Below are 14,101 nucleotides of genomic sequence, written 5' to 3' on the forward strand. Positions count from 1 at the left end.
TATATATGATTAATGGGGGAGATGTTTGCTAATGTACTCTTGTTGCTGCTGCTATTGTCGTTGCCATTGCTGCTGCATGCTAATATTTGGTCTTTAGTAAGGATAGGGTAGGTAGGGATGAATGATTGGTGTGCCAGCCCAAGTGTACGCGTGGGTTGGGTGGGACGAAGGGGACGGATGCGCGCGACGATCGAAAGAAGAGTTTAGGCTCTGTTCTCAAAGTCCTTGACTTTGTAGACACGGACCAACCAATGCACAGAGGTGAAAGCCTCCTCCAAATAGTTGAGCTGGAAGTTCTTGTTGCCAATCTCTACGTTTCTGACACGATCGAAACCTGGGGGCTTACCATAGTCGGTGTGCACCTCTGAGAAACGGTAGTAGCATAGTTTGTACATGAGCGTCTGGAGCATCTTGGGCGAACCGCCGGCGTCGATACGGTAGTGTCCGTTGGCCAAGTAGTCCGACTCGATGATGGAGGGGTCTGTGCTACCACCGATTCTGACCATCCACAAGAACTTGTTGATGTCGTCCGACGAGTATCCTGTCAGTCCTCCAAAGATGACGAGAACGTAGTCGACGTCGAGGTCCTTCATGATCTTGTAGGCGTCCTCCTCTGGCGAGGCAAAGGCCTTTCCAACCTGGGCAATGTGCGAGTTGTTCCATGTGTTGTTGTCCACCAACACAGTGCGGTTGGCCATGGCAGAGAGCTGGTAGCCATAGTCCCACCATGACATGATGCGTGCGTCGTCGGCGGTGTTCTGGCCGATCCAACGGTAAGCCTCACGGAAGTCGTCGAAAATGATACGCGAGCCATCGTGTTGCTTGGCAGAGAGAACGATCGAGGGCGATGAGTAGGCCTCCGATGTGACCCAGGTGCAGTGGAAAGTGTAGAGGATCAGGAGCACGGTGAGCACACCAACAATCACTCCGCTTGACTCCTTGGAGTTGTTGTCGTTGTTGTTCGACTTGAACTTGCTGGCGTACGACTGGAGGGTGGAGGAGATGGCAATGGCACCCAGAACACAGGCCACTGGGGCAAGAACCAGCATCAAACGGACCATCACACCAGAGAAGTAGATCGAGGTAACTCCGTAGAGGATCAAGAAGATGTTGGCGTCAGTCAACTCGCGGAAACAGAAGTAGAGACCGGCGGGGAAGAGGAAGGTCAGGATGTGCAGATCAAAGAAGTAGGAGGCCCAGGTCGTTGGCTGATGCTCAGATACGGAGGCAATGATGGGGATGTTGTCACGAGCGTAGGTTGGGTCGAGCAGCGAGTAGAAACGGCCGGTCCATGGCGAGATGTAGCCGGTCAGGGTACCAATGACAAAGACAGAGGCGGCGACGGACAGGACGGTCATGATGGTGAGACGCTGTAGACGGACAAAGGCTTCGGCAGACAGATGCGACTTGACCCAGTTGAGGCCAGAGAAGAGCTGCAGGAGACCAAACACTCCGATGGCGGCCATGTGCTCGCTGGACTGCACTGGCTGGAAGCCAATAAAGTTGATCTGCATCGAGAGAATGGTGCCAATGACAAACAGTGTTGAGTATGCCACGTACAGACGGTGGGAGTAACGGCCTGTGAGCAACAAGGTGAGCACGTGCAGGGGGATCAAGTTGATGATGAACACGTAGCCTCCCCAGGCGCTTGCCATGTAGAAGTAGGCGAGGGCGGCGATGGCAGACCAGAACAAGCTGCCAGTGTTGACAGACTTGATCCAGCAGTAGTAGGTGAAGATGAGCGCAAAGATAGCGATACCTTCGTTATCGAATGATCCTGCCACTGAACGTGAGATGTAACCTGGCACGATGGCAATCATGGCGGCGGCCACCAAACCACTCTGAGTGTCCTTGATCTCCTTGGTGAACTTGTATGTGATCATGGCAGTGTTGCTTGCGAACCATGGTGACAACAACACACAGACATTTCTAATATTGACTGTCAAGTTCAAAGAGTTGAGGATGTTGTGAACTACTGCTGCTGTTGCCATCAATCCTATATTATGTGTATGTGTATTGTTTGATTGTGTTTGTTTGTGTTAGACGTGGACAAGATGTAGTAGTAGTTCAAACCATGTTTAACTTACCTGGATAGATGGTACCACCGACAATACGTCCAAGTGGATACCAACTTCTCTCATCGAACCAGTTCAAGAAGTTGTAGAATCCCTCACTGACCAAGTACTTGGTGGAGCGGAAGTTAAAGTATCTATATGTATGAATGAGTGTATGAATGTTAGTGACAATGAATGAATGACAACTTGAATGAACTAGTAACTATACATACGGATCAAACTCATGAATAACAGACTCATAACGGAGTACAGAGAATAGACGAGTGGAGAATGCCAAGATGTATATAATTGACAGGATGAGGATCTTGAGGAGGAACTCTTGATTCTCTTTTGATGCTGGTACCACTGGTAGGCCAGCCACTGAGGGCTGTAAAGAGCTCTTTGCAATTGCCATTATTGCCTTAGATTGAGTTGTTGTTGTTATTGTATATATACTACACACTTAACTACCTTCTCTCTCTTTCTATTGTTTGATTGATATTGCTATGCTGCTTAGATGATCTGATGAACGGGTGTGGTTGGCTGGTCAGTCACTTTGATCATGTTCATTCAGGTCCAAAAGTGAGGCATGACCCATACAACCAAAGCCTCCAAAGAGTCATCAGGTGAAGTGCACTTCATTAATAAAATAAAAATTGAAAAAATTAGCTCTAATTGTTTTGGTCAACTTGATAAGATTCAACATAGTTAGAACTTCAGAATTAGAGTGTTCCCTGTGTTTGTGACTCACCCAAGCCAAACAGAAGAGTGAATATATATTCATTAGCCTCGTCATCCACTCATTGTACTTATTGACAGAACCCGACTACAATCCAGATTGATCGAATAAGTAGTACATAATATTCCACAGATACATAGATAGATAGATTGATAGATATAAAGTGATGGCACAACCATTTGAAGACTGGTACCGTCATATACCAATTGTGACTAGAATGTACATGACTGGCTGTGTTGTGACATCGGTGTTTGTATACTTGGACGTGATCAATCCATTGGACCTCTATCTCAACTACCCACTGATAGCCAATCGTTGGGAAGTATGGAGATTGATAACAAACTTCCTCTTCTTTGAAGAGATTGGTCTAAACTTCTTATTCCATATGTTCTTTATGTAAGTCAGTTTATCAAGAGCCACAATAATACATGGCATGGTTGTTGTTCACACTGTTTGCTAACATCATCATCACATTACAGAGTAAGACACAGTAGAATGTTGGAGGAGGGATCATTTAGAGGTAGATCAGCAGACTATTTCTTTATGTGGCTATTTGGAGCAACCTTATTGTTGGTATGTTGTTAGATACAACAAAGAGTCAATGTCATTGGATTAGTTATACTAACATAACATGACATACATCCTTAGCTCATCAATGCAGTAATGTACTATAGCAAGATTTATACAAAGATGGTGTTCATGGCATCATCACTGTCGTTTATGGTTGTATATGTGTGGAGTGTCAGGAATCCAAACATGCACATCAGTTTCCTTGGCATATTCACATTCAAGGCACCAATGCTGCCTTGGGTGATATTGGGCTTCAGTTATCTCTTCAAACAGAGTCTGATCTTTGATGGCATGGGCATCCTAGTAGGTCACATCTACTACTACCTGGAAGACATCTATCCTGCCATCTCACATCGACGTCTCCTACAGACACCAGCTTTCATGTATGTATACAATGGAATGAATGAATGAATGAATGACGACATCATCTAACCATTCGTCTTCCCAATCAATCAATTAATCTAGTAAATACCTCTTTGAACATCCACCTGTTGCAGAACAACCTGGACTATATGCACAAGCACCTGATCCAGCAGCAGCAGCGGCAGCAGCAGTTGCAGCTCATTTTGTCCCACCCGAGGGCGCTGCAAATTAACTGTTTGTCAATAACAAATAATAATAACCATGTCTAAACTTGTCAATTACTATCGATTAGGATATTTCGGTGATTTGGATATTTCGATCAAGTTGTTTGATTGACAAAGTGTGGGTGGCATCAAGGACCCAATTGAGTTGGTGTCGCCCTTATTCAATTTGATTATCATACACATATATTAAAGATAGATATAAATATATACATATATGTGAGCAAGAACAGAAATGACAAGATCAACACAAGAACAAGAGTACTCACCGCTCTTGTCAAAGTACTCAAAGAGTACTCGTGATCTTATCATTATATATCTGTTGTCCTTTATGATTCTACTGACTCTAGTGGCAATAGGAATGACTACCTTTCTAAATCTTCTACCAAGTGTATGTAGTAGTAGTACAAATGGTATAATGATCTGTTGTCTGTCTATCTCTGACACTAACAATCTACACACATCAACAACAACAACAGATAAAACTTGGTAAAGAGTTCATAGAGACATCATGTTTGGTGAAGGAACATGAAATCAATATTACACAACATTACATGGGACAAGAGTGTATTAAGCTGAATCGTGAGATATGGTGGTATCCATTACTTGGTCAGAACTCATTCTATCACAATGTAGTACAACATGGAAACACATCAGACTCTGCTGATGATTGGGAAGGATACAACAATGATGGCATGGATGGCGAGGGCTCAGGCGTTGGAATCACATGCTATCAAGGACTGTTTGTAGTGGAGTATCAACTCGATGCTGCTTATAACAATGTGTTGGTTCATAGCAACATCAGTGGAACATGGAATTCACGTCTGCGATGGGTCGACGATTATTTAGTGGCTTTTAAGGTATGATATGATGGTGGATACCGATCAATCAATCAATCAATCGATCGATTAATGGATAACTAACATGTTGTTGATGATGATGATTATTAGGTAAACACAACATCCAGATGTTACTACCAATCAATGAATCCATATAATGTCAATTGGTTCGCCTCACCTAAATACACGGTGTCATCAGTGGTAGTGCTGTCTATATCGACAGCATTCCTCATTGGATCAGTGGTTCTGTTAATTTACTTTATTGGACGACGACGACAATTCCTTGCAGAGCAACAACAACGATTCCCAACCAAACGCAATAGTGACCTTTACACAAACAGATAGTTTACAAGGTCAATGTCACGCAATCAACTATATAGATAGATAGTCAACAATCACACAGGGCTTGAACCATCAAACATATCCCTCATTCATTATAATGGCCATCACTTTGTTTGAAACTCAACTCAACTCTTTGGCTCCCYCCCCCCCCCCCATTCCACTTCCTATTCTCCTCCTCTTCACCTCATCCTCCATCCATCATGATAATAATATTAAATGTATATACATTATTGAAGGGGAAACCCTACTTGATCGTAAGGTGTTGGTTGTCTTGAAGTTCACACAAATTTTCATTCACCAATCACATGATCAACAATGTTGTCATTCATTCATTCCGACTCAAACATCAAACACAACACATTTAGTATAGGATACAGGATAACAAGTAGCGAATAACCTATCATCGATGCAACGACTGCTCTCTTCCATCGGTGAGGTATTGGCTCCTACCTTTCACTCTCCACTTGATGATCTCAAGAACCATTGGAAGTCGATAAAGTTGTTCTATTTAGAGCGTAACGGTAGGTGTTGTGTGATAGACCTATCGATCAATCAATTGATCACTCATTAATCATCTATCAACAACCTCTCAGATGGTATAGAGAAGTTCCAAGAGTATCAGATACCAGGTCATATTATATCGATGGTTTCAATATTGATTGATGAGAACAAGTCGATAGGTGATGCTGGTCAGTGTCTCGAGTTCTTTCTAAAGAATAGGATATTGGAGACATTATGTCACATTGGTGAGCGTGATGTATGTACACACTGGCTGGTGAATGATGTTGTTTGGTGAATGATCAATGTCTGACTCATACTCTATAGACTCCACCAGGCGTTAGGAAACTCGTTCTCCAGACAACAGTCACACTTTTAGGTGATATATCACTGCCATTACTACCTCATATGAGTGTACACAGACCGATATGTAGATTGATACAATCGATACTCACTGCAAAGCAGCAACAACAGTTACAACAGCAACAACAGTTACAACAGCAACAGAAGAGTATGTCACCAGCACTGTCCTCTGCCATACAACGAGGCGCCACCCGAGTCAACAGTCCTGAGATCACTCGACTGGTGCCAGCACTACTACAACCGATCAATCACACACTGGAACAGACCAATGATGACAGCGAGTTTGTGACAATGCTTGACCTTCTCATCAAACAACTCAAGCTCTATCCAACACTGTTGGGCTTCTTCCACGAGGATGGCTACCAACATGGAGAGAACTTTGTCGTGTTTCAAGGACTGTTGTGTCATTTGTGGACGGCTGGTGCGATTGGCGAGCGTGCTCGCAAGGCTATGATCGAATGTCTGGAGCTTATGCCAGAGTCTAGTGCAACAAGCGACTTCCTCGTTGCCAACAACAACAGAGACAGCATTCGTCATGGAGTACTGATATCAAAGATGAATGGAACTCATACCTCTGGTGTGTCCCCAAGCAGCAGCAACAACAATGGCAACATCACGATGCCACCTTCACCATTGATGGCAGTACAATCACCATCACCTCTTAACAGCTCACAAGGAGATACGGCAAGTCAGGACTTTATAATTACCGACCCTTTGTCACTGCTGAATCACATCAACTTTATCAATCTACAGGTATGATATGATCGATCACAATGGGCATCCCGAATATACAATCTCGCTCACTCATTCAATCAATCACACAATCACAGATGACTGAACTATTGAAGATACACTCATTGTTACCTCCAACCGTAGCATCACCAAGCTACTGTGTCTCTGGACCACCAATTGCTCCAGAGGGAATATGCATTTTGGAGTGCTACAAAGCACGTGTGGCCTTTTGTTCCGAGCTCTCCTTAATCAAGCATAACGTAAGTTCAATTCTCAAATGGCTGGTGGAATGATTGCCTAACATGTTTAGCAGAGCATTGGTGAATATATTACCAAACTATGGGAAGACTTGTTCATCACAGATACATTGGGAGTGACTTTGTTACACAACGAGGACTATCGTGCAGCGACAGCGATGCTATACCTGAGAGAGATATTACCATTGTTGCAAGGACCAATTGGACAAAAGACGATTACATTCCTTGTTGGTGATAGTGTCACTCCAGAGAAAAGAAAGGAATCCACTGGCAATGATTATGATGAACTGATCATCAAGTCCACTCTGATAAAAAGGATATCACATCCAAACTATCATGTAAGTAGTTGATCGTCCAGATCGAACCATGCCACATATCACTTACAAACATATACATACATTAGGTATCGATATCAAGTCTTCGATTGTTCTCTACACTCCTTAGTCTTCAAAACTTTGCAGTGGTGTACAACTTGATATTGGTGAATCTTCCACCTCCAGTGGATGACACTGCGACAACGTTCTCATACCAGAACCTAGCGACATTGCAGACGGCACAAAAGTCAATCACGAGATATCTGACATTGATTGGCAGCAAGTACACAAATATTCACCATGGCGATGGTCACATGGCTGATATCTTTCAGAACAAGACATCTTCGCGAACCAATGGATACTCTGCCTATCTGGTGGATGCTCGCTATCAGATTGCCAACTTCACAACTGCCTGTTCATCATGGCCAAGCAAGTATCTCTTCATAACAAATGATGCATACAACTCACTCAATGTACAAAAGAACAACAACAACAACAACAACAACAACAATGTCATCGATGACAACAACAACAACAACAAGAGATATACATACATGGGATCATTCCTCGAGGAAGTGTTCAAAGTATTTTCGAAGATGCTTACACTTCCAATGGACATCAATATTGTGATCACTGGAATCATCTCAAAGCTGTGTTACTACCCATGTCCACAACTCTATCCCCACCTGGTTCACATCATTCAGAGCACGCTCTCAAACTCCACCTCTTCCTCCTCCTCTTCCTCCACAACGATTTCTCCTCCCTCCAATTCACCAATCCAGTCGATTTACTCCATTCTGCAAAGTGTAAGAGATGTGATTGTATTGATTGTCTAAATACACATACTGACATGATTAACAATACAATGATATAGCTATCAATTGAAATATCAGATAGATCCAAGACCTTTAGTTTCTTCAATGAGGTGTTGGACCAGTTTAGAATATACCTGACGGATGTTTCCACCATTGACAGCAATGAATACAATATGCCCAAGAACACACTTCTCAGTGCTCTCAAGAAGGAAGAGATTGACTTCCTACACGCAGTCATAATAGTAGAGGAGTTCTGCAAAGAGATAGCGTCCATCATCCAAGCTCGTGTGGTATTCTCCAATAAACACTGAGGTACGAGTAACCAATTCATTCCACGTGACAAACCATCTTGATGACCCGCACCCTCTCACGTCTGGACCGACCCACCCACACTCTTTCGCAAACTTCCAACCACAAAAAGCACCTCCCAAAGCCAACCCGCACGATGGGATGGTTTTGGTTCGTTTTCACACAAAACAGGCATTGGCAAGGCCACCTCACAAGTCAATGCCATCCAAACACAACAAATATCCTTCATTATTTTTAATTAGAATCAAGACTAGACACTTCCTTTCATTATTATTACATATTACCTTGCAAGCAGTATTAGTATTAGTTGTACTACTATCACCAAACGGTTCTTCACCACAAAAGCAATATCAGCAGTATACTCGATTAGCGAGCGCCATATATTATTACTTGTTGTATTACTATTATATCAACCTTTCACTCTCACATATATAAACAATGGCATCCGCAGCAGCAGCAGCTCCAAAGGTAAGTGAACTTATCCAGTCTAGTTGTTGTCCTATCCATCTACCACCACAACATTATACTACACTACCTACCACCGATCGAACATTGAGATCTCTGATCCTATTCTATTTATAACATATTCACTCTGTCAGCCACACACAACACAACACACACACATCACACAAAGATGTCTCTTTGTTTCGAAACACGAATAACCACAAGGTGATTATTATTCACCAACAACACTCAATCACTCATTCACTCATTCACTCATTCCAATCACCACATCTCTTGTGAGTGTCCTATCTTTACCAATGTTCAACTACTACTATGGTGTTGTCTTTGTTCGCACAAACACACAATAGACAAACACACAACTCAGATGATCCTCTGTAGAGAATGGAACAGTCACTTATTTTAAAGAGACTGTTCACCATGTGATGCTACCACACACGGTAATGCTGGAGTTGAGGGAGGAGTGTTGAGTTTGTTGTTGCTGTGCATATGTGTTACGTGAATCACTTCAATCGAAAGTCGACCTCCACATATCTGGCAGTCCAGTCCAATCCAATCCAGACCAGTCCAGTCAGTGCCCAACCTCATAACAATCGTTACCCAAAAGCTTTATTTAAATCCACCTTCTTCTTTCACAATCAATCCAACAACAAATCATTCCACAATCAATTCATTGTTGCTGTTATTGATTCTTCGTCCGTCTGACTTGTCATATCTCATCTCCACAATATTCCCAACGATCTAATAATTCGACCGATATCCACATCCTACCTACCTTCCCATTATATTTATAAACCGATATATCTAACTAACTAACAAACAAACTATCCAACAATGGTCATGGCAACAACCTCCAACTCCACCAACACAAACAACTCAACTCCAAAATTCAAGTCGTTTGGATCATCAGAGAAGTGTGCAGTGTGCACCAAGACAGTGTTTGCCACTGAGCGTTTGGCATCAGATGAGCGTGTGTTCCACAAGGCCTGTTTCAGATGCACAGTGTGCAACAATGTCTTGAAGCTCGGAAACTATGCCTCCATGCAATCAAAGTCCTACTGCAAGCCATGTTTCAAGAAGCTGTTCTTCACCAAGGGCAACTACAGCGAGGGTTTCGGTCAGTTGAAGCCACAGCACCAGCACGACATGAAGAAGGGAACTCCCACCGTCACAGTGGTCACTCCACCACCACCCCCAGTCAACGCCAGCGCACCAGTCGAGGTGCCAGTCGTTCGTCACACACCAGCTCCAGTTCGCGAGGTTGAGGAGCCAGTCAAGCCAGTCGTCGTGGTCGAGACTCCAAAGCCAGTAGAGCAACCAAAGCCAGTTGTTGCCTCGACTCCAGCACCAAAGCCAGTTGTCGCTTCAACCCCAGCACCAAAGCCAGTGGTCGCTTCCACTCCAGCACCAAAGCCAGTTGTTGCCTCAACCCCAGCACCAAAGCCAGTTGTTTCATCGACACCAGCACCAAAGCCAGTGGCCACAACCTCGCAACCACCAAAGTCATTCGCCAGACCAACCACAACCTCTGGAGTCTCACCAGACAGACCATCCACCACCACCACACCAAAGACACCAGTCAGCAGCTCTGCATCACCAGCCACCTCTTCACCAAAGATTGTCAACTTCCAAGCCTTCCGCGACTTCACCAAGCCATCAACCACCTCCAAGCCATTCGTTATCAGAACAGCAAAGGGAAATGTATTCGTACCAATCAACAACCCACCAGCTCCAGAGAAGAAGCCATTGGAGCCAATCTCTCTTGAGGAGCCAGTTGTTGTGAAGAAGGCTGCTCCAGCCCCCACTCCAGCCCCAACTCCAGCTCCAGCTCCAGTCGTTGTCGCTGAGCCAGAGCCAGTTGTCGTTGCAGAGCCAGAGCCAGTTGTTGTCGCTGAACCAGAGCCAGTGGTTGTCCCTGAGCCAGAGCCAGTCGTCGTTGCTGAGCCCGAGCCAGTTGTTGAGGCCACCCCAGAGCCAGTAGCCGTCGAGGAGCCAGCCGTTGTTGAGGAGCCAGCTGTCGTTGAGGAGGAGCCAATCTCTTTTGCCGTCGATTCCACCCCAGAGCCAGTCGCCACCGCCTAAACGATTCAGCAGCGATAATGTGACTAACTGATTGACCAGCCCCAGTCAACCAACCAGCCCACCAGCCTGCCTATCAGCCTTCCAAGGGCCATCCAGCAGGGTTAATAAAATATATATTTATATAAGTTTGTACTACTAAATCAAATAGAAAGACTCTATTGTCTATCTTATCTTCTGGAAACAATCAATGGATGGTTATAAATATTATATTATTAATTTTAATATTATTGTATCGAGCAACACCTTCTGTTTGCCTTCTTTGCTTGTTTCAGGAATAGTTTACTCTTTGCCGACAGTTCATTTGATTGATCCAGCAGATCCTCCATCTTGGCTGTGTTCTGCAGAGCAGCATCTATATTCTTGTGCTAAATCTGTTGAGTCAGTATAATGTGATGGAAACAACGAACTTGATAACTGCTAGAACATACCATAATAATAGTGATATCATTGATTTGATTCTGTACAGAGGCGATCTTATCATGACCTTCAGGATTGGCATACTTTGTCAACATTGGACCAATCTGAGGGAATGCAGCACCAATAATTCCTTTGGTCATTCTCATATATTCATTCATCATCTCTGATAGACATCTTGCTGCAATTCTTTCAGGATACTCCTGATCTGTGAATACTACACCTCTACATTGGACTTGTCAATAAGTGTGTCACACATCGATGATGAAGATAACAACAACAACAACAACATACCCAAAGTCTTCTCTAACATCTACAAACGCTATATAACCTTCATGGGGAACAGCACACTTTGAGTTGACTTTGAACTTGTCTACGAATATCTTGCTTGATGCCAGTAGCACCTCTTTGGCCCTATTACGATGATGATGATGTCAATATTCGTAACGATAGTAGTCTTCTACCTACCTACAACTACAACATACGTTGAACGCTCAAAGAAACCAAAATGACTCAGATCTGTCGCTTGATCAATGATGTTGCCTCCTCTTCTTGACAATACCAACGCTACTATCTTCATTCTCTTGTTTATATTTTAACCTGTAAATATATATATATCTCTATTTCTATCAATTATGATTATTGTTGTTTGGACTTATTCATGCTTGTCAAGTATTAATACACATAAACATCAACAACGAAAGGGTGGTTTACAAGTTCAACGAACAGTTGTGTGTGAAAGTGGTTACCAGGAGATCGATACTATTGGGTTCCGGAGACTATTCCCAATTTGATATTGAACTGGCACTTGTTATCTTTTGATCAATCTCAAAAACTATTAGACTTTTGATAACAGATTTATTTGTTTGTAGATACACAAATGATTTAAACTTAAGTTTATATGGATACCTCGTTCAGAGCAATCATCAACAACTTATATCTTCAAAGATTGATATTCACACATGTTCACCAGATTTTGCAACACGAGGTAGACCAACTGCCACATGTTCACATCACTTTCACAGGCAACATTCTGAAATGGAGCCAACTCCAATACAGCATTGGAACACTCCTTCATCACGGATACATCGAGCTCTTCATTCAGATGGTAGAACGCATTCATCTGGTCGCCAGCAACAACGATGTCGGTGTGAATGATCGTAATCATGCCAAAGACCGTCTGAAGAAGATCTCGGCCCAATCCGTGTCTGCCGCCATAGCCTATGGTCATTTGTCGTTGGTAAGGCTCCTCCACACTGGCCAGGACGAGAGGCTCAACAAACTTGTCTATGAGTGGAGGTCGCCTTTTGGATATGCCGCCTATCTAGGACATCTTGACATCGTCCGCTTCCTGCACGAGTGCCGCTCTGACAACGTATCATCATCAGCAATGGACTCTGCTGCTGGCAATGGACACTTGGAGGTCGTAGATTTCCTTCACAAGAATCGGACGGAGGGATGCACCACCAATGCTATGGACAAGGCCGCTGCGAATGGTCGGCTCAAGGTCGTGGAGTATCTGCATAGCAACCGAGAGGAGGGGTGCACTTCTCAGGCCATGACCAAGGCTGCCACGTCTGGACACCTGGAGATTGTCAGATTCCTGCACACACACACCGAACCGAGGGCTGCAGCGTCGGGGCCATGGACTCTGCTTGTATGGCAGGACATCTTGACGTGGTCCGCTTTCTTCATTACAATCGGAGTGAGGGCTGCACGACTAAAGCAATGGACAATGCCGCCAAGAATGGACACATGGAGATCGTGGTCTTTCTTCACACCAATCGCAGCGAAGGGTGTACAAGAGCTGCACTAAACTCGGCCGCAGCCAATGGAGACTTTGATATTGTCACTTTCCTGCATTTAAATCGCACAGAGGGCGGCAACTATCCAATCAACCTAGCCGCTTGCAACGGACATTTAAGGGTTGTCCAGTATCTCCATGAGAACATGACAACAGAGGCATGCAATACTTCGGCAATGGAAGGTGCAGCGGCCGCTGGACATATCGACATTGTCTGTTTTCTCTATGCAAACAGGACCGAAGGAATCCACTGTCTTGGCGCCCTCTTGGATCGGATTGAAAGAGATGAGACGATGATGCAATTCATCCAAAGCCATCAAGCTAAACTGCGTTGTGTATGTCGCATCATTGAATATCATGACGAGTGCGAAAATCTCGATCTGCCAAGCAGTCTTCTTCTTGTAGACACTAGTTGACTTGTTTAGGAGAGTGGACCTCCAACTGCAACTATTTAAAGCTCCGGCTCAATGATGTGACATAGAAAACTCGGAATGGGCTTGCCCTCTGGAATACAAGTCTCATTAAAATAACCATTGTATGTGTTATATAGCTCGGCGATGTATCGATGTGATATAAATGTTTAATCTTTATTTATTCGTTGTTGTGGCGGGTGTGCATTCGATAATGACGGTACATGGTTGTCGTTGTTGGTACAGCTGCGACGTGGATAGTCTCGGTAATCGCGGCTCAAGCCCTGCCTTCCCTTAAAACCTTGTCCAATTCTAGGTATTTGCTTGAGCACTTTGGCCACTTCAAAGATGGCCATGAAGCGCTTCATTGGTGGCCAAATAAATGCGTTTGGCTATCTTCCAGAACAAATCCAAGCTCTTTGGGTCGCAAGCTGGTAGTATCGACCACTCATGTAATGATGCTCCTTGATGTGAGTAGGCATTTGTTCCGGGTCCTGTGAGCCCTCCAATATA

The 14,101-nt window shown here is 44.0% G+C and overlaps 7 protein-coding genes across 7 annotated transcripts; 5 read left to right on the forward strand and 2 right to left on the reverse strand.

The window, feature by feature from the left end:
* Nucleotides 1-203: 203 nt before the first annotated feature.
* SAMD00019534_117250 (hypothetical protein) lies at nucleotides 204-2,469 on the reverse strand (the record flags this gene model as incomplete). The annotated part of the gene is made up of 3 exons (XM_012893134.1): nucleotides 204-1,996; nucleotides 2,088-2,209; nucleotides 2,288-2,469. 3 exons carry the CDS (start codon nucleotides 2,467-2,469, stop codon nucleotides 204-206), a joined length of 2,097 nt encoding a protein of 698 aa, XP_012748588.1.
* Nucleotides 2,470-2,959: 490 nt separating this feature from the next.
* SAMD00019534_117260 (hypothetical protein) lies at nucleotides 2,960-3,958 on the forward strand (the record flags this gene model as incomplete). Its single annotated transcript, XM_012893135.1, has 4 exons — nucleotides 2,960-3,189; nucleotides 3,273-3,366; nucleotides 3,442-3,746; nucleotides 3,829-3,958. The coding sequence occupies 4 exons, from the start codon at nucleotides 2,960-2,962 to the stop codon at nucleotides 3,956-3,958; spliced, it is 759 nt and encodes a 252-aa protein (XP_012748589.1).
* A 224-nt stretch (nucleotides 3,959-4,182) lies between these two features.
* SAMD00019534_117270 (hypothetical protein) lies at nucleotides 4,183-4,813 on the forward strand (the record flags this gene model as incomplete). Its single annotated transcript, XM_012893136.1, has 2 exons — nucleotides 4,183-4,338; nucleotides 4,427-4,813. The coding sequence occupies 2 exons, from the start codon at nucleotides 4,183-4,185 to the stop codon at nucleotides 4,811-4,813; spliced, it is 543 nt and encodes a 180-aa protein (XP_012748590.1).
* A 721-nt stretch (nucleotides 4,814-5,534) lies between these two features.
* Nucleotides 5,535-8,418, forward strand: SAMD00019534_117280 (hypothetical protein; the record flags this gene model as incomplete). Its single annotated transcript, XM_012893137.1, has 7 exons — nucleotides 5,535-5,649; nucleotides 5,722-5,885; nucleotides 5,954-6,742; nucleotides 6,820-6,981; nucleotides 7,032-7,316; nucleotides 7,382-8,098; nucleotides 8,167-8,418. 7 exons carry the CDS (start codon nucleotides 5,535-5,537, stop codon nucleotides 8,416-8,418), a joined length of 2,484 nt encoding a protein of 827 aa, XP_012748591.1.
* A 1,294-nt stretch (nucleotides 8,419-9,712) lies between these two features.
* Nucleotides 9,713-10,960, forward strand: SAMD00019534_117290 (hypothetical protein; the record flags this gene model as incomplete). Its single annotated transcript, XM_012893138.1, has 1 exon — nucleotides 9,713-10,960. The coding sequence occupies one exon, from the start codon at nucleotides 9,713-9,715 to the stop codon at nucleotides 10,958-10,960; it is 1,248 nt and encodes a 415-aa protein (XP_012748592.1).
* A 224-nt stretch (nucleotides 10,961-11,184) lies between these two features.
* On the reverse strand, nucleotides 11,185-11,954 carry SAMD00019534_117300 (hypothetical protein; the record flags this gene model as incomplete). Its single annotated transcript, XM_012893139.1, has 4 exons — nucleotides 11,185-11,325; nucleotides 11,389-11,599; nucleotides 11,669-11,788; nucleotides 11,860-11,954. 4 exons carry the CDS (start codon nucleotides 11,952-11,954, stop codon nucleotides 11,185-11,187), a joined length of 567 nt encoding a protein of 188 aa, XP_012748593.1.
* Nucleotides 11,955-12,275: 321 nt separating this feature from the next.
* On the forward strand, nucleotides 12,276-13,594 carry SAMD00019534_117310 (hypothetical protein; the record flags this gene model as incomplete). Its single annotated transcript, XM_012893140.1, has 2 exons — nucleotides 12,276-13,031; nucleotides 13,121-13,594. The coding sequence occupies 2 exons, from the start codon at nucleotides 12,276-12,278 to the stop codon at nucleotides 13,592-13,594; spliced, it is 1,230 nt and encodes a 409-aa protein (XP_012748594.1).
* Nucleotides 13,595-14,101: the final 507 nt, after the last annotated feature.

Source organism: Acytostelium subglobosum (genome assembly GCF_000787575.1).
Source record: "Acytostelium subglobosum LB1 DNA, scaffold: scaffold34, whole genome shotgun sequence".
NCBI classification, from domain to species: domain Eukaryota; phylum Evosea; class Eumycetozoa; order Acytosteliales; family Acytosteliaceae; genus Acytostelium; species Acytostelium subglobosum.